The sequence below is a fragment of the Drepanopeziza brunnea genome (assembly GCF_022702325.1).
Source record: "Drepanopeziza brunnea f. sp. 'multigermtubi' strain 214-2 chromosome Unknown ctg7, whole genome shotgun sequence".
NCBI classification, from domain to species: Eukaryota; Fungi; Ascomycota; class Leotiomycetes; order Helotiales; family Drepanopezizaceae; genus Drepanopeziza; species Drepanopeziza brunnea.
In genome coordinates this window covers 180,605-204,438 of record NW_027094070.1, presented here as the reverse complement: position 1 = coordinate 204,438, position 23,834 = coordinate 180,605, and the positions used below count along the sequence as shown (strand labels likewise).

The 23,834-nt window shown below is 49.7% G+C and overlaps 8 protein-coding genes across 9 annotated transcripts; 2 read left to right on the top strand and 6 right to left on the bottom strand.

Moving 5' to 3' along the window:
* Positions 1-49: 49 nt before the first annotated feature.
* On the bottom strand, positions 50-2,875 carry L3040_004612 (uncharacterized protein; the record flags this gene model as incomplete). Its single annotated transcript, XM_007287933.1, has 2 exons — positions 50-150; positions 199-2,875. 2 exons carry the CDS (start codon positions 2,873-2,875, stop codon positions 50-52), a joined length of 2,778 nt encoding a protein of 925 aa, XP_007287995.1.
* A 948-nt stretch (positions 2,876-3,823) lies between these two features.
* On the bottom strand, positions 3,824-4,478 carry L3040_004611 (uncharacterized protein; the record flags this gene model as incomplete). The annotated part of the gene is made up of 3 exons (XM_066156259.1): positions 3,824-3,934; positions 4,328-4,388; positions 4,441-4,478. 3 exons carry the CDS (start codon positions 4,476-4,478, stop codon positions 3,824-3,826), a joined length of 210 nt encoding a protein of 69 aa, XP_066011683.1.
* Positions 4,479-7,534: 3,056 nt separating this feature from the next.
* Positions 7,535-8,261, bottom strand: L3040_004610 (uncharacterized protein; the record flags this gene model as incomplete). Its single annotated transcript, XM_007287931.1, has 2 exons — positions 7,535-7,724; positions 7,783-8,261. The coding sequence occupies 2 exons, from the start codon at positions 8,259-8,261 to the stop codon at positions 7,535-7,537; spliced, it is 669 nt and encodes a 222-aa protein (XP_007287993.1).
* A 1,246-nt stretch (positions 8,262-9,507) lies between these two features.
* On the top strand, positions 9,508-10,851 carry L3040_004609 (uncharacterized protein; the record flags this gene model as incomplete). Its single annotated transcript, XM_007287930.1, has 1 exon — positions 9,508-10,851. The coding sequence occupies one exon, from the start codon at positions 9,508-9,510 to the stop codon at positions 10,849-10,851; it is 1,344 nt and encodes a 447-aa protein (XP_007287992.1).
* Positions 10,852-11,824: 973 nt separating this feature from the next.
* Positions 11,825-13,569, bottom strand: L3040_004608 (uncharacterized protein; the record flags this gene model as incomplete). The annotated part of the gene is made up of 4 exons (XM_066156258.1): positions 11,825-13,302; positions 13,365-13,392; positions 13,442-13,453; positions 13,525-13,569. 4 exons carry the CDS (start codon positions 13,567-13,569, stop codon positions 11,825-11,827), a joined length of 1,563 nt encoding a protein of 520 aa, XP_066011682.1.
* Positions 13,570-14,080: 511 nt separating this feature from the next.
* Positions 14,081-15,052, bottom strand: L3040_004607 (uncharacterized protein; the record flags this gene model as incomplete). Its single annotated transcript, XM_007287928.2, has 1 exon — positions 14,081-15,052. The coding sequence occupies one exon, from the start codon at positions 15,050-15,052 to the stop codon at positions 14,081-14,083; it is 972 nt and encodes a 323-aa protein (XP_007287990.2).
* Positions 15,053-16,755: 1,703 nt separating this feature from the next.
* Positions 16,756-19,116, top strand: L3040_004606 (uncharacterized protein; the record flags this gene model as incomplete). Of its 2 annotated transcripts, none has more annotated exons than XM_066156255.1 (5): positions 16,756-16,952; positions 17,048-17,270; positions 17,343-18,386; positions 18,508-18,592; positions 18,848-19,116. In XM_066156255.1, the coding sequence occupies 5 exons, from the start codon at positions 16,756-16,758 to the stop codon at positions 19,114-19,116; spliced, it is 1,818 nt and encodes a 605-aa protein (XP_066011680.1). The 2 variants fall into 2 exon arrangements, with proteins under 2 accessions (XP_066011680.1, XP_066011681.1); XM_066156256.1 differs by having other exon boundaries at positions 18,842-19,116.
* A 681-nt stretch (positions 19,117-19,797) lies between these two features.
* On the bottom strand, positions 19,798-21,333 carry L3040_004605 (uncharacterized protein; the record flags this gene model as incomplete). Its single annotated transcript, XM_007287926.1, has 3 exons — positions 19,798-20,461; positions 20,543-20,834; positions 20,892-21,333. 3 exons carry the CDS (start codon positions 21,331-21,333, stop codon positions 19,798-19,800), a joined length of 1,398 nt encoding a protein of 465 aa, XP_007287988.1.
* Positions 21,334-23,834: the final 2,501 nt, after the last annotated feature.

The window sequence follows — 23,834 nt, the reverse complement described above, 5'->3', positions numbered from 1 at the left end:
TGCCGATGCTCGCCAAACGCCCTTCCAAAATGTGACTGTGCCTGTGAACTCATCTTCGCTTTTCTGCAGCAGCATCAATTTGCAAAGGAACAGGATCACTCGTCCGGAGCCACTCGCCGTTGAATGCGTTGATCAGCCAGTTGTTTAGTTCTACAGTCTGTTAGATTGATCCGGAGAGATAGCAAGGTCACAACTTACTGTCATAAACGATCCTGTTAGCATTGTGAAAATATATTCCGTGGTCACTGTCCGGGAAGACATGAACATCATAATTCTCCACCCTAGCAACGTCCAGCTTATCCAAAAGCGTGAGAGTATTTTGCATATGAACATTGTCGTCTGCAACTCCATGCATGACCAAGAACCTGACATTTTGCTGTAGGGCGGTCATGTTGCTGATCGTTGCGTTCTTATATCCTTCCGGGTTGTGCTGAGGTGTGTGCATATACCGTTCCGTGTAAATGGAGTCGTAGAATTCCCAGTCGGTCACAGGAGCAACAGCCATGCCATACGAGAATGTCTGGCCCGCATCTTGTTCCAGAGTCTTCAAAGTCATAAATCCACCATACGACCATCCCCAGATCGCAATCCTTGAGGCATCAACATACTTCTTCGCTGCCCAAATCTTGGCAGTCTCGATCTGGTCGCGAGCTTCCCAGTATCCGAGGTTGCCACGAATAATTACGCGAGCCTGTCGTCCGATAAACCCAGTGCCACGGCCATCCACAGTGACAACGATGTAGCCGAGATTCGCGGCAATATAAGATTGAAAGTCGACGCCAAAACGCTTCGTGACCGTTTGTGATCCAGGACCGCCATATAGATGGAAAAGAACAGGATACTTTTTATTTTCGTTGAAGTGAGGCGGTCTTCTCTCCACGACATTCAAGTCGAAGCCATCGATGTTCACAGTCGAATATATTAGGTGTGGGAGCTCGTACTTCTTGGCCATTTCAGCAAGTTCAGAGTTTGTTGAGATACTTTTCTCGTAGTGATCAGAGTTGCTAGGCGTGCTGATGACTTTCTGCCATGGAATGTCTGGACCGTTGTAGGTTATGAGAGCGTACCCTGCACCACTGGAAAAAGATGCAGTATAATAGCCCTCTTTGCTCGTATCAGTGAGAGGTTGGAGATTACTCCCATTCAAGAAGACACTGTACACATGACGTTGAATGGATGACTCCTTGGTTGCAACAAAATACACCAGATTCTTCTTCAGGTCCACCGCTGATGGAGCTTCAACCACCTCCCAGTTGCCAGAAGTCAACAGGGTCGGAACCGGGTTATCCAACGGACTGAAGTATCCAAGATGATCATAATTGTTGTGAATGACAGTATCGATATACCCGGCTTCTGGGCGGCCATTGCTTGGGTCTGCAGGAATGTATCTGGTCTTTTGAGACACCTCAAACCATCCCCCGTCCTCCGATTGAATATCTTCATTTCGTACAGTTTTCCCGGATCTCTCAGCGACATCAACGAGAACAACTCGGAGTACGTCACTCTCTCTGTTTGTTTCCCGGATCAAAGCCTTCGAACCGGCCCAGATCACTTCGGTGATGAGGAGATCGTCTGCTGCAAATGACCCAGCAACCTCGATTCCGAAAACCTCTCCTTTCTCGACATCGTAAAATTGTAGCGCCACAGACGGGTTGGGGGCACCAGACTTTGGATACTTGATTTCGCGAACCTCCGGATAGTTTTCCTCGCCAGGTTGTGGTTGTACCCCACTTGGCCGGGACAAAAAATATTGGATGGGATATTCGGGAACTTCGGACTCGTTCGTTCGCAAGAAAGCAACATATTTTCCATCCTCAGCCCACCATGTGGCGCTGTTCCCAGCAAATACTTCCTCCTCGTACACCCAGTCGGGAACTCCGTAGAAGAAATTCGGTCCGCCATCTTTTGTTATTTGCGTGACCGTCTTCGAAGATAACTTTCTGATATAGAGGTTGTTTTCTCTAGTGAAGACCACAGCATCGCTCTGAGGACTCCAACTGGCCAGTTGAATTCTGCTATCCGGCTCCGCAGCATCTAAAGCTTCGGCGGTCTGGGTCTCGACATCGAAAATCCAGTATTGGGCGTAAAACGAGTGTCTCCAATTCGACTGAATGCCTGTCGCAAGGAGAAGCTTCTTCAGATCCTTGCTAGGAAACACATTGCCAGTGGTATGTGTTTTACCCCCAACATCAAAGTTCGCGGTCTTCATCAACGTCTTTGTTCCTTGCGGCCCTCCGTCCGCTTCGCTGCCTCTTACATCACTGACCACCAGATAGTCTTTTCCGACAGCATTATGCTCGAGCATCAATCCATCCTCGCCGTTTGCGCCTTCGATCCAACTTATGCCCGCCGTTTTAGGCCCCCATTTTCCGCTCATAACATGATCTAGTGTGACCTTCTTTCCATTACCTGCGGACGGAATCGCCGAGGGATTATGGGGGTTCGAAGAAACATGTCGATACGACTGCCGTGAGAGAAATAGAACGAGGGCCAGCAGCCAGACGCCTATGAATACCCCTCCAACTATCCATAGCAATCGCCGGAATTTCTTGTCCACTGTCTGCTCAGTTGAATTGTGGCTTAGGAATGGACCAGTCTCAAGATCGTAGTCGTCCTTCTCTTCGTCATCGTGCGATGTCGTCGCATGCTCGTCGTCGGCGTATCCTCTCGATTCGCTCCGCGCGCGAAACTTCGGGGTCACCATCGTCTTCCCGTTCCCGTTTGACCCCTTCTCATCAGATGCGTCAACTCGTTCACCGATTCGCTCGAACACCAGGCTTGTCGTCGACGCTGAGGATATGGAATCTTCGGACTTCCTCCTTGCTGGCCCCTGGTCAGGAAGGCGAGTCGTGGTGTCTTCGTTCAGCCCGGCCATGTTCCCGATAAGGGTTTCAAACTCCTGTAAGAGAAGTCGATGCGAGTCGTGGAGCAATTGTGGCCTTTTCTTTTAAAGATATTCAGGGCCTCATCGCACACAATATCCCAGGACAACGAGGGCTTTGAACAAGGAATGTATTGAGAGCTCGATGTAGAGCTTGAGCTGAAGAGTTGCCTTTGTCCCACGACTTGGCGGGCTGACTGACTGCCCGAGTCAAATTGATTTAATGCCGGGTACCCTTGTCAACAACCCCGCCGATCAAAGACGATACCGGTATTCAAGCTCGAGGACGAATCTCAATGCAGCCCGAGATGATGCAGCAAAAGGTGGCAATCCCGAACAATCAAATCTGAACTTCGAGAACGATTCCGGCATGGAATTCTTATGCAAGCTCCAAAAACAAGGCACGTGCTACCCCTATTGCAGCCTTTTTATCATTTCGCCTCAATCAAATCGCTGAGAACTTCATGCTGCCTTTCTTCGGTGTTTAACGGACAAATCAATGCCTGCTATTCCGTTTTTCGGCAATGTTTCATGGCACTCTTATCGTGGGCGTATGTCTCCTATGCATCTTATATTACCTCCAGTTTGTTTGCTATCGCCAGAATTGACCAGGCTACGTCTGTATATGGGATATACTTCGCCACCACCTACTAAACGGCCTCAAAGGTTACATCTCAAATAGTTTTCGCGCTGAGATACACCTTTCTCACTTGAGTCTTCACCTATTTCGTCCTATTTGACATCAAGTTCTCTTGCGACGGCTCCTGCAAACTGTTGCTACAGGTTCGAGCAGCTGCCAGTGCTTTAAGCTTTAGGTGGCCAGCATTTGCGAAGACGACTACCACCCTGCCACTAGTGAAGGTGGGCTTGAGCTTGGGAAATCAAAAACTCCCACAACTGATCATCAGGCATTATTGCGCGGCATATACCGTTAAGATTGTCTCATGCGAAGATCAGGGAATAGGAACTTGTGGCAGAAGGGTAGAAGATTCCCCATGATCGTGCCGGACTAGACGCCTGGCTTGGCTTCAGTGTATGGATGCCTGAGTCTGGCTATGACAGATTATAAGAGCCAAAATCCGGGCTTCAAACCGCAGTTGAACGTACATATTGTTAATTCTCTGTCCAGATAGCCCTCTGCAGATCTGAGCTGTTCCTCGAGTTCGACTCGCTTATGAAGCGAGGGAAGCAATTAGCGCCTGCTTGACTATCGACATTGACAAGAAGGCGCAGTTATTTTATCTGTATACCCTCCATAGCAAACCCTTCCCGTGTGTTTCAATAATTTCTTACAAGGAGGTCTTTTCCAAAAATTTACTCCGTTCTTCGAAGAAAAGACGTGCAAGCCCCGCTCTCGCCTACTTCTCCACAACCACGTAATTCGCGTCTCAAAAAACAAAAATAACATCTGCTTGGCACTTTGATATTACAACAGAGGCTTCCAACTCTTATACACGTCTTGTAAAATGTACGCAAAAAGAAATGTCTGCCCTCGGACGGAATCGAACTATAACTCGCAATTAGTGACGACCTTCTTTCGACTTGCTATAATGACATACCCGGCAACCTCGTCATTACTAGTGACGCGCTCTACCATTGAGCTACGAGGGCTGAGATCAGCTGATTGGATGTCACGATGAGTTTGTGAGGATATATGTTGGAAAAATAAAAATCGGGGCGAGTCTCTAGGTCCCGTAGCTGCTAGGACTTGGGAGACCCACCGAGAGAACAGGATCAAGGTTAGCTAATCTGAAAGGCGGCGAGATAAGCCAACAAAACCGTGCGTAGAAATTTTCAATTCAGTACGCTGAGTAATAATACCCAATATCTTCAAAAACATTCCAGATACCCCAATGTTATCATATGGCGAACAAAGAATGCCGGAATAGTCCTAGAATTTTGCCCAATACTGCGGATTGGTAGCAATCACCAACTGTACTCGCATGGTCACGAGATGGGTTGTTGGAAAGTTACCGCTCTGGAAAAAAAATTAATCCAAGTTATAAACATCACCGTACCCCGCAAGCATCCAATTAGGAGCCCAGCCTCTATAGCTCAGTGGTAGAGCGCAGCACTTGTACTGACATGCTGAGGTCCGTTGTTCAATCCAGCGTGGAGGCATATCATGGGTGGCTCAATCTTTTGCTTTTGCAATTTGTGGCTGGCCACACTGTCAATATTCATGTCGTTTAAATTTTTATCTTTTGCGGTGCTGATAAAGTGGCTGTGGAGAATTTTCTACTTGCCACACTAGCGAGGGCAGTGGAAGCCAGGGCATGAACAAGCAAGCAATGTTTGGATGTTTATTATATACTTCGTCAAACTCCATATCAGTCGCTCGCTCTACCTAGATTCTAAATAACTCAAATGTAAGCTTCAGGCAAATTCAAAAGCAGGAATAGCCTGAAATTTCATCTTCGCCACCGGCTCTAAGTTCCCGTGATCGAAAATGAGAAATTAAATATACTCCTGATTTGTCAAACTCGGGTTTTTGATACGAACCGGATACTTCGGAGGGGTTATTGGACGGAGGCTCTCATCAAAGAAAATTGAATGAGGGGGGTTTTCTCTTCCAAAAAGCGTTTTCAGAAGGCATTGTTTTGTATTCTCACCTATGTAGGAATGCATTTATTTGCTGAACCAATGGATGTTCTGAGAATTACGTACCAGAAGCGGGCGTCTCGCAGATTCCAGCACCACCAGTCTCGCTTACTTTAGCAGGAGCCTCAACGTCGTCTACCCCGGTTGCTGAATCTTTGCGTAGGTGCGTTTCTAAGATCGTGTCACCGATTCTTCCAAAAAGTGGCCGCAACCGGCAGCGATTCGATTCATCAACTGCGATACAAGTACCCGTGAGTTGTGGGATGACTTGTGTCTGGATCTTTACCCCGCGTCTGCAGATAAGTGTGGTTTATTACTTTGATTATCTCCGTGTTCTCAACTTCTCCTTCTCATTTAAGCCGCGACAATGGTCCCCCTTGATCTCTACTGCGAGGCGACTTCCCTCCTGACTCAGATTATCGAGGAAGATAGGGTCAAGTGGTGGAAGAAGAGGAATCTCCGATATCACTATTTGCTTCTATACCCTACATGCATGGGGCTCGAAACTACTAGCGAAATCCACTCTCAGATGATCAACAGCTTCTAATTCATCCCGGCCTGGAACCAATATTTGTGTAATTCCTTTCCATCCGACTACGGCTGCTATCACTGATGCGTGGAAAGAGACATTGGAGAACATTCCATTGATGCGAAGGGGAAGGATGTATGTAGAATCGCCGGACGAATCCTTGGGATGATCAGCAGCTCTTCATACAATCCGGGCGCTATTCTTCCAATACTTAACCGACTGTACCGTGGGTAGCCCACATATTCGGTAGGCATTGGTCGATTCTTATCGGTTCCGTGGTCCAATGTATCGGTGCAGTCATCCAAGGATTCTTGCATCATGGTTAGCATGCCTTCCCCGAGGGTCAATACACTACTAATTATATTCCAAGTTGCAATTTATTTTGTCTTATCGTTGTACGGAAGATTCTTGGCTTAGGAATCGTCTCCTGCATTGTACCACGCTCGGTGATTCTCGAAGAGTTATCGCACACTAAAGAGCGTGCTAATATGATTTCGATGTTCAACGCATCCTGATTTTTCGGCTCTCTCATCGCCTCCTGCATTGTTGTCGAGACCGGCAAGATTCACAGTAGCTGGTCCTGGTAGAACTCATCTCTGCCGCAATGCATACCATCTTTAGTAAAATCACCCTGGTCTTCTAAGTGTTGGATTTCAAGTCCCCATATTCGACCACTGACTGAAATGCCTTAGTTTCCTCTCCGAGAGGCCTCGCTACTATATCAGTACGGACAGGAGAGAAGGAGCATTCGACGTCCTCGAGATATACAATGCGCAAGGAGATCTGGAGTCCGTATGCGTCAAAGCCGAGATGTGCAGATCGAGTCAACTATTCAGATCAAAGCTAAAGTTGCGAAGCAGTCCTGGTGGGATATGGTCAGAACGCCTGGGATGGGACGGCGAACGACTATAGGACTGTTCACTTAATGGTCAAGAAACAGTCATTTCTTTCTACCTGGACAGAATCCTGATCATGATCGGCTACACAGATACGCACACGAAGAAGATGATAAATTTCAGAAACACGGCATGGGGCTTCTTAAACTGCCCAGCTATTGTGCTCTTCTCGCCGCGGTTTGAGCATCGGACAATGTTCCTTACTGGAGCATATGGCTTGCTTAAAGCCTTCATAGCTGTGGAGAAGACGACTTATTCCGAGGGTGGAGATTACCGTAGTAGTGGCGAGAAATGTACTGATATCGTGGTTGATGTGGAGGAGGCTGTGCCGGAGAAGAAGTGAGGACTGAACTGGTAGGTGCAGCTCACTTGGGATCATCATCGATCTTGGTCACAGATGAGTATATTATCACATGTTTATAATCCGATTAACTAAGAGTATCAGCAGGAATCCATTAAGTCGTCAAATTAGACCATCTGCTGGTGAGCTTATCGCAGAAACATCCCCAACGCCTCGCAAGATTATGAAACCCCCACCATGATCATATTCTCGTTGTACCCTCGCCCCCAACCCGCTTGACAGCAATGAAATGGTCCCCCAACTGCCATCCAGCATCGATTAAGGACTTAGACGTGTCTATGATCGTAGCTATTGCCGTAAGGATCGCCGATGGTACGAGTGGCGCCAGTATCATGAACACCAGTAGCATGGACACCATTATTGCGAGGGACTTCCTTGCCAACCACCCCGGTGTTCTTTCTTGCGCGACGACGGTCCTTGACAATGTGGTAGACAGCAGTAGCTGCATGCAAGAGTCTGTTATACTGATCAGCCTCTAATCTCTCGCGCCAATACCCGGTACGGGTGAACTTACGTGCTCAAGATCGCCAGGAAGAATGTTCCCCAAGGCAACTCGCAATTGACCTTACTTGGGTGTCTCCAAGCATGGCCTTCCGAGAATGTCCAGTATAATGGAGTGCAAGGTCCGCTCGATCCATGGCGGCCCGGGCTCGTCAGGACAGCAACAGCGATGAAGCCTCCAACGAACAGAACATCCAAGACGATGAAGAGCATGCGAAGCATGTTAGAGCCGGTGCCTTTGATGACGAAGGTGAGGGCCATGGCGACAAGGGTGTAGAGGACCGCGGCAGCGAGAATGCCTTCGACGGCTCCGTTGGAGTGTGTGGCGCGCTTGGTGAGTCGGATGATCTTTGCGAGACGCACGGAGAATAGGATCAGAGAGGTGAACGCGGAGAGGAATTGAAAGAGGCGGAGGAGCCGCTGGAGGAGAGAGGGCTTGGCTTCTCTGGTACCGTCATTGTAGGTCGTGGTGTTCTTGTTGCGGGAACGCATCTTGAAGAGCTGAGTTGATGGGATTTCGAGAGTGTGGAGGTTGTGGGAAATTTCGTCAGGAGAAAGTTTTGCTGGAGGAGAAGGGTGTTTGCTCTGATATAAAAGAAGCGAGATACATACCACGTGACTATACGGGTAAAATCATCGTCATGGCATAGCATCCGAAGTTTACTGCAAACAGGGCCCAATTCAAGTTGGTTTATTGGCATAGCATACCATAAAATTGATGTTTTCCAAGTTGTTCGTTTGCGATTCCCTGATTTTAACATCACACGACAGATCACTTGCATCTGGACGGAATTCTTTCTCCGGGCGGCGGGAGATCGACGAACATTAACATTTGAAATCACACGTTCTGCGTCCGGCAGTCGAGCATATCCCTGGATTCTATAATTGGGCTGAAGGTCGAGATATATGCACGTTTCCGTTGACGAATAATGAATCAGATCGTAGGCTGGAAGAGTTGGCACGCAAACAAGGTTCATGCGATATCTTTGCGATGTCACCTTTCTTTACACCAACAGTACGTCACTAGCTATAGCGGCATAAAACCAGGCAAACTCGTGCTACAATTTTAAGGATTTGAATTCACGGTTTGTACTATTTTAATAGTTTTCACCTCGGAATATTCCTCCCTTGCAATGAAGACGCTATTTGCTTGGCACCAGCTGCAGCATGACAGCGTAACGAGTAGATTCTTTATTCATTAGTTTGACTCGTAGGAAACCAAGCCTTACAGCAATTCGCTCAGCATCCCGAGAGCAAGATTCAAGTAGGTGTACAGGTGAGTCACTTGTATCATATTCTGGCAGCTTCAACTCTCCGAGCCGTAGCTGATTGAGGTTGAACAGGCAGCTTCGCTTGATTCGTCAGATTTATTCCCCGAGGCAATATCGACTTGGCTCTGGGTCGACTGTAGGCTGGAAAGAGTACCTACCTACATTGTGCTATAAGACCGCATTGTATCCTCGCTTACATTTGTCGAAATAAACATAGCACGCACGATAGCAAGGCTCTGGACAAGTCTAACATGGGTGTTGCGGGTAAAGGATCTACGAAAAGCTTCGCCACAGGAGCTCAATTCAAGCTCTTCAAGGCTGGTGATACACATGGCCAGCGCCAGCCAGCAGCCCAAAGCCCAAAGCCCAAAGCCTGCTTTGTTTTCCTCTCCCCTGTCAAGCGAAAAATCCTTGGCAGGGCCGGACCATGGATCACGTGCGAGTAATATCAAATTCGAAAGTCAACTATGACTAGCGACGACGACCACCACCACCACGGCAAAATCCGGACCACATTCGCAATTATACCGCGCTCCTTCTTCCAGACCATGAGTAAATACGTGCGCCAAGATAAATCAGTGCGCAAGCACCCCGTGCCGTCCAGCGCAACATCTCTTCTTCGAGCCCCCGACGTGCCGGCAGCACCAAAAGAAAGACCAGGTTGGAAGGGACCAGGATTCGTGAAGAAGGCCCCGAAAAAGTCTACCAGAGCTGTACAGGCAGTTACCAGAGCAGAGAATATTCAAGAACAGCATCTTGACCCTGCGCTGCAGCAATCGCTACTGAATGTCTTTCGAGCGGCTCTGCCGGTTTGCGAAGACTATGACGCGCTCAAGCCGACGTTGGAAGCGATCCGAGTTTCGGTATCTCAGGGAGATTTTCAAATAGCATTCTCAAAATTAGATTGGCTAGAAGTCTATGCGGTTCGATGGAGTCCCAACCGAGCACTTTGTGTGGCCACTGTCCTTGTAGAGCTTTGCAAAGAGTTCGGAGATGAAGAAGTCTGTTTCAAAAGTCTTCTGAGAGCCCGCGACCAGCATGACACGAAAGGCATCGCCTCTAATATAGGCAGTGCCGAAGAACCATTTCTGAATGCTGTATGTTTTGGGGGAGGGGCCGCTGAGATTATGGCCTTTGCGGCACTTTCTCGTCACATTCTGCCTCAAGCAGCAGCTAGCAAGCCAAAGACTCCAGATCTAGCAGCTGATACAGGACTCGCAACATCCGAACTGGCTACGCCAGCGATCGAACTCCGACTATGTGACCAAGCAGATTGGACACATGTCATATCATCTCTCAAAACAGGGCTGAACACCCCGCCAGTTCTGTCGAAATACGCTAGTCAGGCTGCCAGAGATAAGAACTCCTCCTTCGTTCCTCCAGGAGCTCTACGTACAACCTTTACGCAGAGAGACATACTCCAACTGACCCAGGAAGAGATCAGAGCCCTCGTCGGCTCAAAACCAACACTGATCACGATTTTCTTCACCCTTAACGATCTCCACATCGTCTCCAAGGCCAAGACGGCCAGCTTTCTGATGAAATTAGGTCTCGAAGCGCACAGGGATAGCCTCCTGCTGATAATTGACAACTCCATGGAAGCCGAGAAGGTCGGTGACCAACACGGCAAGAAGTGGTCAACGTTTAAAAACCTTTTGGACCTAGTCATCATGGATAAGAAAGTGTCGTTGTGGGAAGAGCTAGTGAGAGACAGCAACAGAGCTTTTAAGCTGGAAAGGGGACTCAAATTCCCGATTAGTTTGGAGAATCAGAAAATCCAACTGCACCTGTTTAAATCGTTGCCGAGGTAGCAGCCAGCATCTTTCGGGTTGACTCGCGCGAGTAGTGGATGCAGCAAAAGAGCATGAACTGCAACGACGGGAATCATGGTAAGAGAAAGTTCAATACTGCACATGAATTCCTCCCAGGTTGTTTTAACTGAAATCGGTTTCGATATCTACGGATGCTAACAGTTGATTGTTCAGGATGGTAGGTATCTCAGACAATAGGCCGAATCGCCTTCCTCTCAGCCCAGCTCACTTTCGAGCCTTGCATCAATCAGTGTAAAGAAAGTAAAGACAAACTGCTCAGTGAACCATCCACCAAGTCGGCGACCAGTCTGGAGAAAGTCCAACTGCATGCATCGCCTCCTTCCTTCCTTCCTTCCGGCACCTGCAAAAGTATCCTCCATGGGTTTCTGGTTTTGGCTAGCATGGACTGATATGCCGCGCCGAAGTAGCCACCCACAGCGAATTCTTGCAATGGAAACAAACAAGGCTCACCGGATTTTCACCTGGCTCAAAGCTTCAAATGTCGATTTTGGCTAATCTTGGGGGCGGTCACGTATGTGAAGTAAATATTAGATCCTTTAAATAGAGAAGGTGCGAGTGAGGAGATGAACGGGTTTCGAATTTACGTCTTGTCGAGCGTGATTTGCTCGAACGTGGCCGATGAGTGATCCCCATGCCCTTCTTCATAGAGGAAGGAAGATATACTACTGCCCAACGCAGAGAGAGATGCGCTGGAGATGGAAGCCATACCAAACGTGGACCCCAGATAAAACGAAACTCGATGAGTAACGAAGTCGGATGGATGGATTACTATTCATTCCAAATCTTGGTACTTGCCACTATTCTCGACTTCAAATCTGATAATAGGGTGGATGATATTGACGATTCGGATTATCTTCCAGGGTATCGTGACGTTTGATCTTTTAATTTTACAGAAACTGCGCTTTATCTGTCCTCGTCCAACGCCGGTGATATTTTTTTCCCAGCTGATATCTCAAATACCTTCGCCATCGTTACGTCCCCAGAGCTTGACCGTCCGATCATACCCACCACTAACGATCCATTTCGCATCTCTCGTAACATCTACGCTGTGAATGTTACCAGTATGCCCAGTCAAGCTCTGCACCTGCGACCAGTCATCCGCCGAGAAGATCTTGACCGTCTTGTCGAAACCACTAGATACAACGAACGTGCCGGACTTCTTGGGTATTTGAGTCCCTTGTTCATCTAGCTGGGGAATGAAACCTCGAGCAGGATCGTCGTTTCCTTTGAACCATCTCAGGTCCGAGACCATTTTGTGAGCACCGATTCCGCCGGATGGCTGTACCTTTCGGACATCCCAGCATTTAATCCAGCCGTCTTCAGAGCCGGAGAGAACGCGGTGGCCGTCAACGCCCCAGTCTAGTGCGTAGATTGGTTTGATGTGACCTTCCAGGATCATGACTGTTCGTCCTGTTCGTAGATCCCAAATGCGGCCTATACTGTCTGTACCGGCACTAGCTAGGAGAGAACCATCAGTGTTGAACGCGATAGCGAAAACACCTCTAGAGTGGCCTTCTTGAAGTAACAGTTCCGTTGTAGTCTCCACGTCCCAGAGTCGCCATGTCGTATCCTCCGATGCTGACGCTAGAAATTTCCCAGAGGGATGAAATTCTACTCGGCACACTCGCTGATTGTGACCTTCGAGTGTTGAGATGGGAGTGTCCTGAGTCATTGACCAGAGATGGACTTTGCCTTCTGCACCACCCGAGGCAAGATTGATAGAGTTCTCCGAGACCGTTGTACCAGGTAATGTCGCATCAGGAAACCAAGAAATGCCACCGATTCGATCCGTATGCCCTCTTAGCGTCTTGATCTCATTCAAGTCCGGAACGTTCAGCAACTTGATTCCGCCTCCCCAATTTCCAGCAGCAATGATCTCCCCATTCGGCGCAAACCGCGTGATGCTAACTGGTCGATCCCCCGCTGTCTGACTGCCCTGAAGTTCGAACTTTTCGAGCTTCGCCTTGATCTCCTTCCTAAACTTGACGTGTGTCCGCAACGGAATCGTAGATTCGGCCTTCTGACTCGCCAGTCTACTCCTCGCCCTCGGCAAAGAGTATCTCGCAATAGCCTTCCGCGCCACCACCAACTCCGGAATCCCCTTGGTATAAAATTCCTCGTCAGGCGCATCGTCGTCCTCGTCGCCCGCATCCACCATCTTCGAATCGCCCTCGCCATCTTGTCCCCCATCTTCCCTAGCCAAATCTGCCAGCAGCTCCCTCAATCTATCCCTACGATCCCCAGGCCCCTCTCCAAACTCCGTGACGGGCTCCCCCAGCTGTCGTAGCCGCTCTCTCACCCTTTTGTCGTCTGTCGGCACCGCAATAGCAGCCGCCTTCTTCCTCCGATCAATCTGCGACTGAAACGCCGATGCGCGCTCGGGGGCCAGGCCCGGCCCTGCCGAGGGCATATCATAGTCATTGTCAAGGGCTGCAAAGGCGCATTGAGCATGAGAGGGATGGAAGGGTGGATGGAGAGGGCAGGTTACTTACGCACATTGGTAAGATCAATCCCGGTGTCCTGAAAGTTGTCACCAGATCCATCAGCTGCAGGTTTCCTACGTGCGCACGCGGAGACACCTCTGCGATCATATGAATACCGTTTCGGAGCTTGGGGTGTGGACATGGGGGATTTCTGGAGGGGTCGGCTTACCTCTGGTTCTGGCTCCTCCACGTACGCCATACGCGAGGGATGCATGGTGGCGGTCGTCAATATTTTCAAGCTGGAAGAAGCTGGATCAGAGCGGAATGGATGTGAAGAGGACTTTGGTAGGTCTTTGCGGGGAGCGTAGAAAGTCTTGAAGTTGCATCGAGCTTCGCGACGCGAGCTAAAAGTTGTCAAAAGCTCGGATAGGTTTTGCGGGCCTTCAGGCGTCGGGGAAAAGTTGCCAACAGGTTAATCTTTGACTAAAACTTGGACTAAAATTTGTAGTAGATACTGAGAGCTTCGGGCAGTTTTTCTATGTACCTACCAGCGAGGAGTAAAATTAAAGGAGAATTGATAAGATGCATATCACGTGGCCACATAGGTAAGACTTGTCTGAAGTTGTATTTGCTGTGAAGCATTCAATTAATCGCCCTTCTATGTGCGAATATGTGACCGTCCAAACATGTCGTGTGTATCGTAACTATAAGAACGCCTTACTCCGCTGCTACCCAACCATGCCAAACTCCATACAAAAGTGCTAAAGAAAGCAGAATATGTGCATCTATCCAGAGAACGGCTGCGCCCTCTTGGCAGCACCTCCGGCCATGTTGGCCTGGTAGACCTTAACCGAGTTGATCTGCCAGAACGCACTCTCGAAAGCCTGCGGGTTGGCGGCAACGTACGCATCGCAGGTGGGAGCCAGCTTTGAGCACGTCTCGTCGTTGTCCCAGACTCTCCCGGCCCATTGCCCGCAGAACGTGGTGTTGATCACGATCTGATGCTTCTGAAAGTGGCTGTCTATCGAGCATCCGCTTCCACTGAAAGCTGCAACAGGCGGTCCCCAAGTATTCGGGTTTGGGTTCTCAGCTGTAATGTCGGCGGGGATAGCGTCGCGGGTGAAGTGCCAGACCTTAATGGTCGCTGAGGTCCACTCCATAGCGTAGACTCCACCCCCAGCTGCGTTGAAACCCGTGCCAAAGGGGGATTTCGTTGTGAGTGAGCATCCTGCTGTGGCCGGTCCTGCATTGCAATCAGTGGTTGACAGTGTCGATGTGGCGATGGATCCAGTGCTTTCCATATTGCATCCAGGAGAGGTGTGAAGAGTGATCGTATCGGTGGTATCCGTGTTGACGCCTTCAATGATGTCGATCTCTCCATTTGCGGGCCAATCTCCGCCGACAGTCCACATAGCAGGCCAAACCCCGCAAGTTGATTCTGGCATGTGTGCAATATCAGAGATGAAGAGGCCGTGTGTGTAGGTCTTCTTTGACTCGACGCGAGTGGAACCACGGCCTCCAGCTGGATCGACGGTTGTAGAGTCGACGCCGAGGTAGACCCCTTGATCGAGGTATCCCGCAAGTTGACTCGAGTTTGCCGAGGCTGCATTCGAGTAGGCGACGAAGCCGTCTGTTGGGTCTTTATCGGAGAAGAAGTTGAATTCGTTAAAGAAGTTCGTTGCGTTGTATGAATCCTGAATGATGTACTCGGCCTGCGTGACGCCAATCGCGAAAGAAAGTGAGACGCCGAGGCGCATGGTGATGAGTGAAAGTTGCATCTTTGTCCGGCGAAGATGTCTGGTGTTTTAAAAAAAAGTCCGATATTACAGAATAGTCGAAGTATTTGAGAAGTGGTTGAAAGTAGTCGAGTGGTAGAAATGCCTCGAAGATCGAAAAGCAGCAGGAATTATATAGACCACAAGAATCGAACAACAAAGCGCAAGTTGTTTCTTACTATTGTGAAGAACAAGAAAGTATTTTCGTAGGGGAGCTATTATTGTGCCTCCCAAAGTAGAAATTATTTTTATCAAGCGACAATAACAAAGACAAGCGAGGAGTATAGGGAACGACGACAAAAGGAACAACCACAAGAGGAAACAGAGCCGAGAAAGAGTTTTCTTGGGCGGGAACAAGGCATCTCAAATACATTGTTTGTTTCTTTGACCCTCACAGCTCGAGTAACAGATCTGGTCATCTCATAGGCCTCGGTCGGATAAAGACATGGATGCGAGCTCTTCAGAACCATGACGCGGCCTGCCTGTCACCCACAACGGTACAAAGATACCTGAGATGATACGCTCTGACAAAAATGTATGCCATCCAATGAGGCTCCTTGAGAGAGGCCTCATGTAGCGTTTCAACGGGATCGCCAGACGAGTAGCTGCAGATGCAATGCCGGGGAAATAAACTTTAGGCGCACGCACCGAGGAGTCGGGAACTAAGTTAACCATATGATCTCCTGGATAGTATCGAAGCGTGGTTGTGGGAGACCGATATCAGGGGAAGTGGATCCGGATGTTTGGGGTTGTTATGGCTGAAAAGCGAAGGTACTGAGATAGCTCGATGAGAGGTTTCTACTTGGCGAGTCGACTAGGTATGTAAGCGAGCTTGATTAGGCCTTACTCTTGGACCTCGAAACACTCTACCAAACATCAAAGATTTTTGGTCCAATATGGTGTGCACGAGCTGGAATGGACTAGTGTAGCTCTGAAACTGGACATTTTGGTGGGAATATGTTGCGCAGTGGGAAAAGGCCGAAAGTCGATCCATCGAAGACTTACGAAGTAAGTAGTACACCTATGTGCTCGCACTCTTAGAGTAATGTTCTGTTACAATTCCTTGGGGTCTACTGGACTGAAATCATTGTGAATCAGCTTAAATCCTCCGCGAGTTAGCTCTCAAACTTATAACTTGATATTCGAATAGTATATCGGTGTTTCTTACGCTTTCCTCAATATGCTTTGACATGTACCAATTTCACTTCCGCTACACGAAAAATATAATGCTATTTGGGTGTCATAATCCAAAGATATCTCTAAACGTCTTATCTCAATCAAGTTCATCTACTAAACGTTGGAGCCGGTGCCATCACCGGTGCCGGCTTCCAAGCTCATTAAGCGAGTTAGTGCACTATAGTCCAGCCCGGTACGTCGAGACTGCCACCAACAGTTGAATTTAACACAGTAGCATTCTAGATGTATACATGTATATATAAAAATACTTATGTATAAATACGGGCCAAAATTTGGGACGGGGAGTGGCTAAAAAAATGCGGCCTGATTTATGAGGTAATCCAATCCCATGTTTGGTGTCTTTTCGCCAATGTAGGATCCACTTCCCTCCACTCCCGCTCCCCTCCACCTCATCCATCACTTCATCACTTTGCTCCAAAACGTGACGGGTCACGACGACGTCAACACATACTCGGAAGAAGTCATACGGTCGATACTCACGGTGCTAGATGTGGGCACCAAAGCCCTCCTGGCAATCTCTTGCCAGTGCTCACCGGGAAGTGGCAGCATCCAAGATCCCCCCAGAATGGAAGCTCCCCTCCTCAATCACAGACCCCGTTTCTGAGACGTCCACTCAAAAAGTCCTCTCCATCCCACGCACTTGCGGTATTCTCTCGGAGAAAGAGATAGAAATCACCGAAAACTAGTAAGTAGCGTAGCCAGTCCCCCCTCACGCGGGCAAGTCTACTCCCGATGTACACAAGACGAGCAGCTTTTCTTTCTGACATTCCAATCTTCCAGCTCAGCCGTGACGCTTCTTGAACACCTCGCATCTGGGAGGTTCACATCCGTCGAGGTCACAACAGCATTCTGCAAGCGCGCAGCCATCGCCCAACAGCTCGTGTCCTGTCTCACCGAGATATTCTTCTCGGAAGCCCTCTCCCGAGCCAAACAATGCGACGACTATCTCGCCAAAAAAGGGATGACTATGGGCCCCTTACATGGCCTCCCTATAAGCCTCAAAGTACTAATCCTCCCCCCCCTTTTCCTACCCCCCCCCCCAACAAAAAACCACATATTAAAGTCAGACGCCCAGGACTCGTTCAACATCACCGGCCAGAAGTCAACCATAGGCTACACATCCTTCACCCTGCATCCGCCTTCTGATACCACCTCACCCCTCGTCACCATTCTCCTCTCCCTCGGCTGCGTCCTGTATGTCAAGACTAACATCCCGCAAACTCTCATGACCGCCGACTCGCACAACAACATCTTCGGCCGGACCCTCAACCCGCACAACCCGTCTCTCACAGCCGGCGGCTCATCTGGTGGCGAAGGCGCGCTCTCCGCTCTCAAGGGCTCGATTCTTGGCGTGGGAACTGACATCGCAGGATCAATCCGCATCCCGGCGTTCTGTAACGGCGTGGTAGGCTTTAAACCGAGCACGCGACGGATCCCGTATGGAGGGCAGACGGTGCCGGGACGGGCTGGTTCTTCTTTTGGGATTCTGGCGAGTGCAGGGCCGATTTGCAGGAGTGTGACGGATGCGGAATTCTTCATGAGATGTGTTTTAAGCGTTGATTGCTGGGAGCTCGATGAGGATGTCTTACCTGTTCCGTGGAGGGTACTACATCCTCCCCCGCTCCACGGACAGGAGGACAACGAGAAGAAGACGGTTTTGAGGCTAGGAGTCCTCCGTGAAGATCCCAAGTTCCCCCTGTTGCCGCCTATGCAGAGAATCCTATCCTCTGCCGTCGAGATACTGGAGAAAGCAGGCCATGTCACGATCCCGCTAGACGAGCTGTTGCCGAAAACGGTATTGAGCGAGGCCCTGCACACAGCGATGCGCGTCTTCTCTTCCGATCCTGACCACACGCCGTTCCGCAACATCTCTGCGTCGGGGGAGCCTATGATCCCGTCGATAGCTGCGACAGTAACGCCCGAGCTGGCTGAGTACGTCCCGACCCTCGACGCAGTGTTCACCAACAACACCCAAATCAAAAGCATCAAGTCCCTCTTCCGCAGCCTCTGGGTACAGCACCGACTCGACGCAATCATCATGCCCGTCTTCCAAAGCCTAGTCCCAGGCCACGACAAGTTCGGAGGGCCGCCATACACCGTCTTGGCGAACCTCCTAGACGTACGTATCGTACCGTACCATCTCTCTCTTCTCCCCTCCTCTCCTCTCCTCTCCTCCCCCCTCCCTCGGCTCCGAAGCCACCAAAGAACTCAAAAGGCTGATCCTCCAACAACAACCCTAGTACCCTTCCTGCGCCATCCCCTTCTCCCCCGCTTCAAACTCCACCGATGCGAATTTCCCACGAGACATGGCATACATACCATCCTGTCAGTGCCCCTTCCCTCTCCTTCCTCCCTTCTGTCTCCTAGCCTCCCAGTCTCCCTACTGTAATATGTCCAATCCATCCATCCGTCTTTCTCTCCCTCGCCATCCCACCTCCCATCTCCCATCCATCCGGAACCCTTGCGATTCGCGAATTGGTTAAGTGTAGAGAGATAGAGAGAGGGAGGAGAGATTTATAGAATCCTCGAAACAGGGTCAGGTCGAAAGACAAGTGATGCTGACGGCACGGGTAGGTGCAGACGACGCACAAGCACGAGCACAAGCACGAGCACAAGCACGAGCACGAGCACCAGCACGAGCACGACCAGCCACAGCCGAAGGCGATAGCGCGGCCCCAGCCGGCCTCCAGATCATGTGCCGGAGCATGAAGGACGAGGAGACGCTAGAGATCACACGTGTCATCGCTGAAATACTGAAGGCTGCTGAGACCAGAGCCCAAATTCAAGCTGGCATCGAAGCCGGAGAGGGAGGAGGGCTAGTAGAGCGTGTCGAGCAGCTCGCTGTTTAAGCGGTCTCATATCTACGGTAAAGTACAGGGGGTGGCAGCATCTCTCATTTCTCACTGCCAGAAACAGAAAAAGGGGGAAAGGAAAAACCCCAGGTAGCAAGCAGGTCTCATTTTTTTCCGACTGAGAATAAATCGTGAAATGGCGTTAAAATTGACATTGTACGTACGTATTGATACATGCACATTTCCCGCCTTCATTCGACTCCGTTGGCAATGCAGACTCGACACGACTAAAATTTACCAGGCGAAGGGATAGGAACAGCAAGAGAAAGAAGAAGAAGTAGAAGAAGAAGAAGAAGAAGAAGAAGGAGAAGGAGAAGAAGAAGAAGAAGGAGAAGAAGAAGAAGAAGAAGAAGAAGAAGAAGAAGAAGAAGAAGAAGAAGAAGAAAAAAAAGAAGAAAAAGAAGAAGGGCAACCCCCCGAAATACAGGCAGAGAAGGTAGTGTGAAAAGCCAAAGCCAAAGCCCAAGCCAAATTCCCAAAGCGAATTCCCAAGACCATTATCCCCAGGCCAATCTATGCAACATACAATATCCGTACATATAGTAACATGAATGTAAGTAAGCAATTAATCATGGTATCAGACGTACGAGACCGTGCTACTTCCAACGCCTGCGTAAACTTTTGAGAAGGACGACGATAGGAGAAGGCTCGCCGTCACAGCATGCAACCCGGCTTCTCTTACAACCTGACCTTCTTCCCCGTAATCTTGAACCAGATGACCGCCACCAGGTCCTCCTTGAACTTCTCCCAAAGCGTGCGGTTCAGGTAGTTGCTCAGCTCACGGAAATTGTACATCTCCCCCCAGCAGTCTCGTCCCCATTCGCAGCCGGCCATGTTGACGACGAAATCACGGTCTTTCTTGTCATAATGAATACGCGTATCGTTGCCATTCTCTGAGCAGGCGCCTGCGGGGAACGAATTGATCTTGCGCTGCGGGATGAAGGCTGTATGAGGGCGGATCCATGGCTGGTTAATGTACAGGAACTCGAGGGCATCTTGCTCTTTGTGCTCCCACTCCATGTGTTTTTGCTCGTAGCCCACAGGGTCCCACCATACGTCCAGCAAGCGGTCGGTCCAGGAGCTACGGCGGATGAAGAAGGAGCCAAGGTTGAAGCCAGAGCAGTCTTGTGGGACGATGAGGTTTATGGAGGAAACCTTGTTGTCACCGACTGGACTGCGGGCGTCTGCATCCAGGTGCTTGGCTTGGAAAGGGTGAGTTATGTTGAGGGGATTGTATTCATTTATATCGCGATAGGTGTTTGCGGCCAGGTTGTTGAAGATATGGGATTGGAGGGAGTAGGAGGGCTCCATAATAAAGGTGTTGAGGTCCATCCACCAGAACCTGTTGATTGTCAATCGTAATGTCAAGGAGGGGGGGGGGGGGGGAGGTTGTATGCAGGTCTTGGAAGGGATTTCGACTTACCACTCTGCGTCTGGGTACTTCTTCAGGCAATTTCGAATTGTATCAACTTTCTCCCAACTCTCTCTCCACTCATGGGCGTATCTCTTCTTCGTGCTCATATCTACAATCTCAAGGTCGTATCCCCACTTGGCAGCGTACTTCTTCTTATTGCGTACACTGTCCCGCTCGATTGCCCACTCCCGAGGACCCTTCCACTCCATTACTCCACCGCCTTGATTAGCTGCCAGTATGATAACATGCCTCTTGCCTCCGCCTCCGATGTGCTTTGATCGCCGCCAGTAATATACCGCAGCTGTATTACAACATCAGTACTCCAAATCCGTTTGGCTGCGCGGGCGAGGAAGCTTACGTGTTGAATAGAACAGAATGTATGCGACGATCAGTCCGAGTACCATCAGAATCCGAAGTCTCGTCTTGCGGCTGCTTCTTGTGACAGCATTCCTTATTCGGCCCAACCTGCTCCCATCTCTCGGCATCCACCGTCCTCGGCCTAGCTTTTCCTTCTCTGCATAGCTCTTTTCCCCACTCATGTTGAACCTCGGAAGACTGTTCGAGAAGGACCGCATATGCCTGCTGAAGAAGCCATTGTGCCGAGTTGAGAATGACGGGTAGCCATTGACGCCTTCCGTCTTTGCTTTCGCCGACTCCCATGTCACTGAGGTGAGATCTCCATTGGCACCACGATATGACTGCGATGGGCTGGACCGACCATTGATCTCAACGGGGCTGGTGAGACCTGGGCTAGCCCATCCTCCACCACCCCCGAGCCTGGGAGATGGGCTGCGCGACATGGTATTTGGTAGGTTGGGTGTCCCAGGAATAGTTTCGAGGGTTCGCGAGCCCAAGGCTGCGCTGATTTTCAGCCCCGAGGGTGTGGTCGGTGACGATGCTGATGACCGCCGCCGGTGATGCGTGAAAGAATTGCCTACAGAAGAGGAGAAAGCGGCGGTGGGGTTTAGGGAAGCCAGGTCGATGGTGGAGGTCCAGAGGGTACAAAGACCCGTCTGGCAAGAATCGTTTGTTGTTGGAGAGGTGGTGGGTAGAAAGGTGAAGGGAGCGTGCGTCGGCGCACTTTCTCTTGCTGCCCCGTATTATATGGTATCGTATCTGCACTGTGCAGACAGCACAAATTCGACTAGATTGTGGTCGCGGACCTACCGCCCTTTGCCTCCTTCTCCCCGATCCTGCAGCAAGTCAGTAAGGGGTTGGCTAGAGTGTGGCTGGCTGGCTGGCTGGCTGGCTGGGCTGGCTGGGCTGGCTGGCTGGCTGGGCTTGCTAGCTTTGGCGGGCTCTGTGACCACGATCGGAGCGGGTGCGGGCCGGGATTCTAGGAGAGAGGCTGGTGTCGGATTGGCGTCGAGCTCTATCCGTATAGCGCTGGCTGAGGAGGTCTGACGAAGTCGGAGTTTTTCGCACAATGGTCGTCGTCAACAGAGATGGAGAGAGAGAGAGAGATGGATAGATGTCCAAAAAGCAAGAGAGTTGAGTCAAAGATAGGGGGGGCAAAGTGAAGTCTCCAGTTCTTCTAGCCCACAGGCCAAATCAATTTCCAGTGCCAAGTGCCAAGTGCCAGCCGATGGCTAAGCAGGAACGATTCACCTTGGCCACAAACAGTCTAGCTGCTGACTAGTGAGCCGAGCCTTAAATCAATTGTCAACGCGGGTAAAGGAAGCGAACCAAGGGATTGAATGTCCTATCAGACAGGTCATATATATATACACACATATATATATACACACACACACACACACACACACACACACACACACACATATATATATATACACACACATAAATATATATCGTCAGGAACAACTCGAAACTGGCAAAAGCTACCTAATCGTCGGCTCGCTTAGGTGGGCCTCCTTACATCCTTTCAGTCTTAACCGACATTTACCTACCTATTGCCACCACGCCCTCTACCCACCGGTGTAACTAACCCCCACTCCACGCTTCTTCGATATCGATCATATGGCATCCCCTTCCTTCCAAAGCCCGGTGCAACATTCTTCGATTTGTTTAGATGGAGAAGCCGGTATGGATCTTGTACCAGGTACGAGAGAAAAGCTACCATAGCGGAGATGAACCTTGGTATATATTCGGTAGGGAATCACGAGTGTCGCTGCTTTCTTCCTTTCTCCTATATTCTTTCTTATCGAGGTCTTCTGATGGAGGGGTTGGTTGATTGGCTGAAAGTCATCAAAAAGCTGATTGACACATTCTACCTTTTTGTCCTCGTCCTCGTCCTCGACGAACCCCTTTCGTAGTGTTAACCCTTCCCCCCAAATTAGGAACGGTGTACAGCGGCAGTTTACATAGGGGTCTCAACTGATGTCTCGGCTCGGCTCATTCTTCATCGACTCCAACAACATGGCAACTCGAACAAACAAAGAAATACTCCGTACATTTCTCGGTCTCTAATTACAGTCAAGGGAGCATTGTAAACTTCCAATAATGCCAGTCTCTAATAATGCCAGTCTCGCTATGACGACCTGTGACACGATAACAATCATCACAACATCGCTAGAGTCACCCAGTCCACAGCATGATGGGCCTTCCACCTCCAAGCGCCGACGGACCCAATGAATTTCATTTCCTCCAGATGGGCGCGTATCGCGACATCATCCAACGAACCACGATGCTGGTGCGTTTAGCAGAGACAGTATGTAGCCATTCGACCTGCGACTGCCGTCGAATCAAAAGACGGCATCTTGGGTACTCTCAGTTGACATTGGAGCATCCGGAACTCGTGCCCCACTGCTCTCGGCTCGTAAGTCGTGGCCCAGAGGAGTCTTTTGGCCATGTATCTTCCGACGCCCATGAACCCTCTGTTTCATTCATACTCACTCTTTCTTGCATCTACGCATTTCTTGGGTCATTTCTCTCTTGCAAACTTTCTCATTTCCATTTCCATCCGATTTTCACTCATTCACTGTCATTACTGGTGTTGTGCTGTCTGATTGTTTATAATACATCCACAATAGCGACACTTCCTATTGTTGACCACCCCGCCAAAAATAGAACGGGTCTTATTTCTTTGTTGATACAGGACAATGCTCGCTGCAAGCCTTACTAGATCTTGAATTTTCTCGAGCCCCAGGTCACCCTTTCTCTCCTTCAGCAGAAACAAATTATTACACCAGAGACAAGAGCGACCGGTCCAAATTTCTTAAATTCTTTGGGAAGCACCGCCAACGCCAGGCCATACCGAAATCTCCGCGATATATATTTCGACTGAACAGCATCTAGGTCCTCCTACGACCTCGCGGTACATTAATTGTTGATCTCTGAT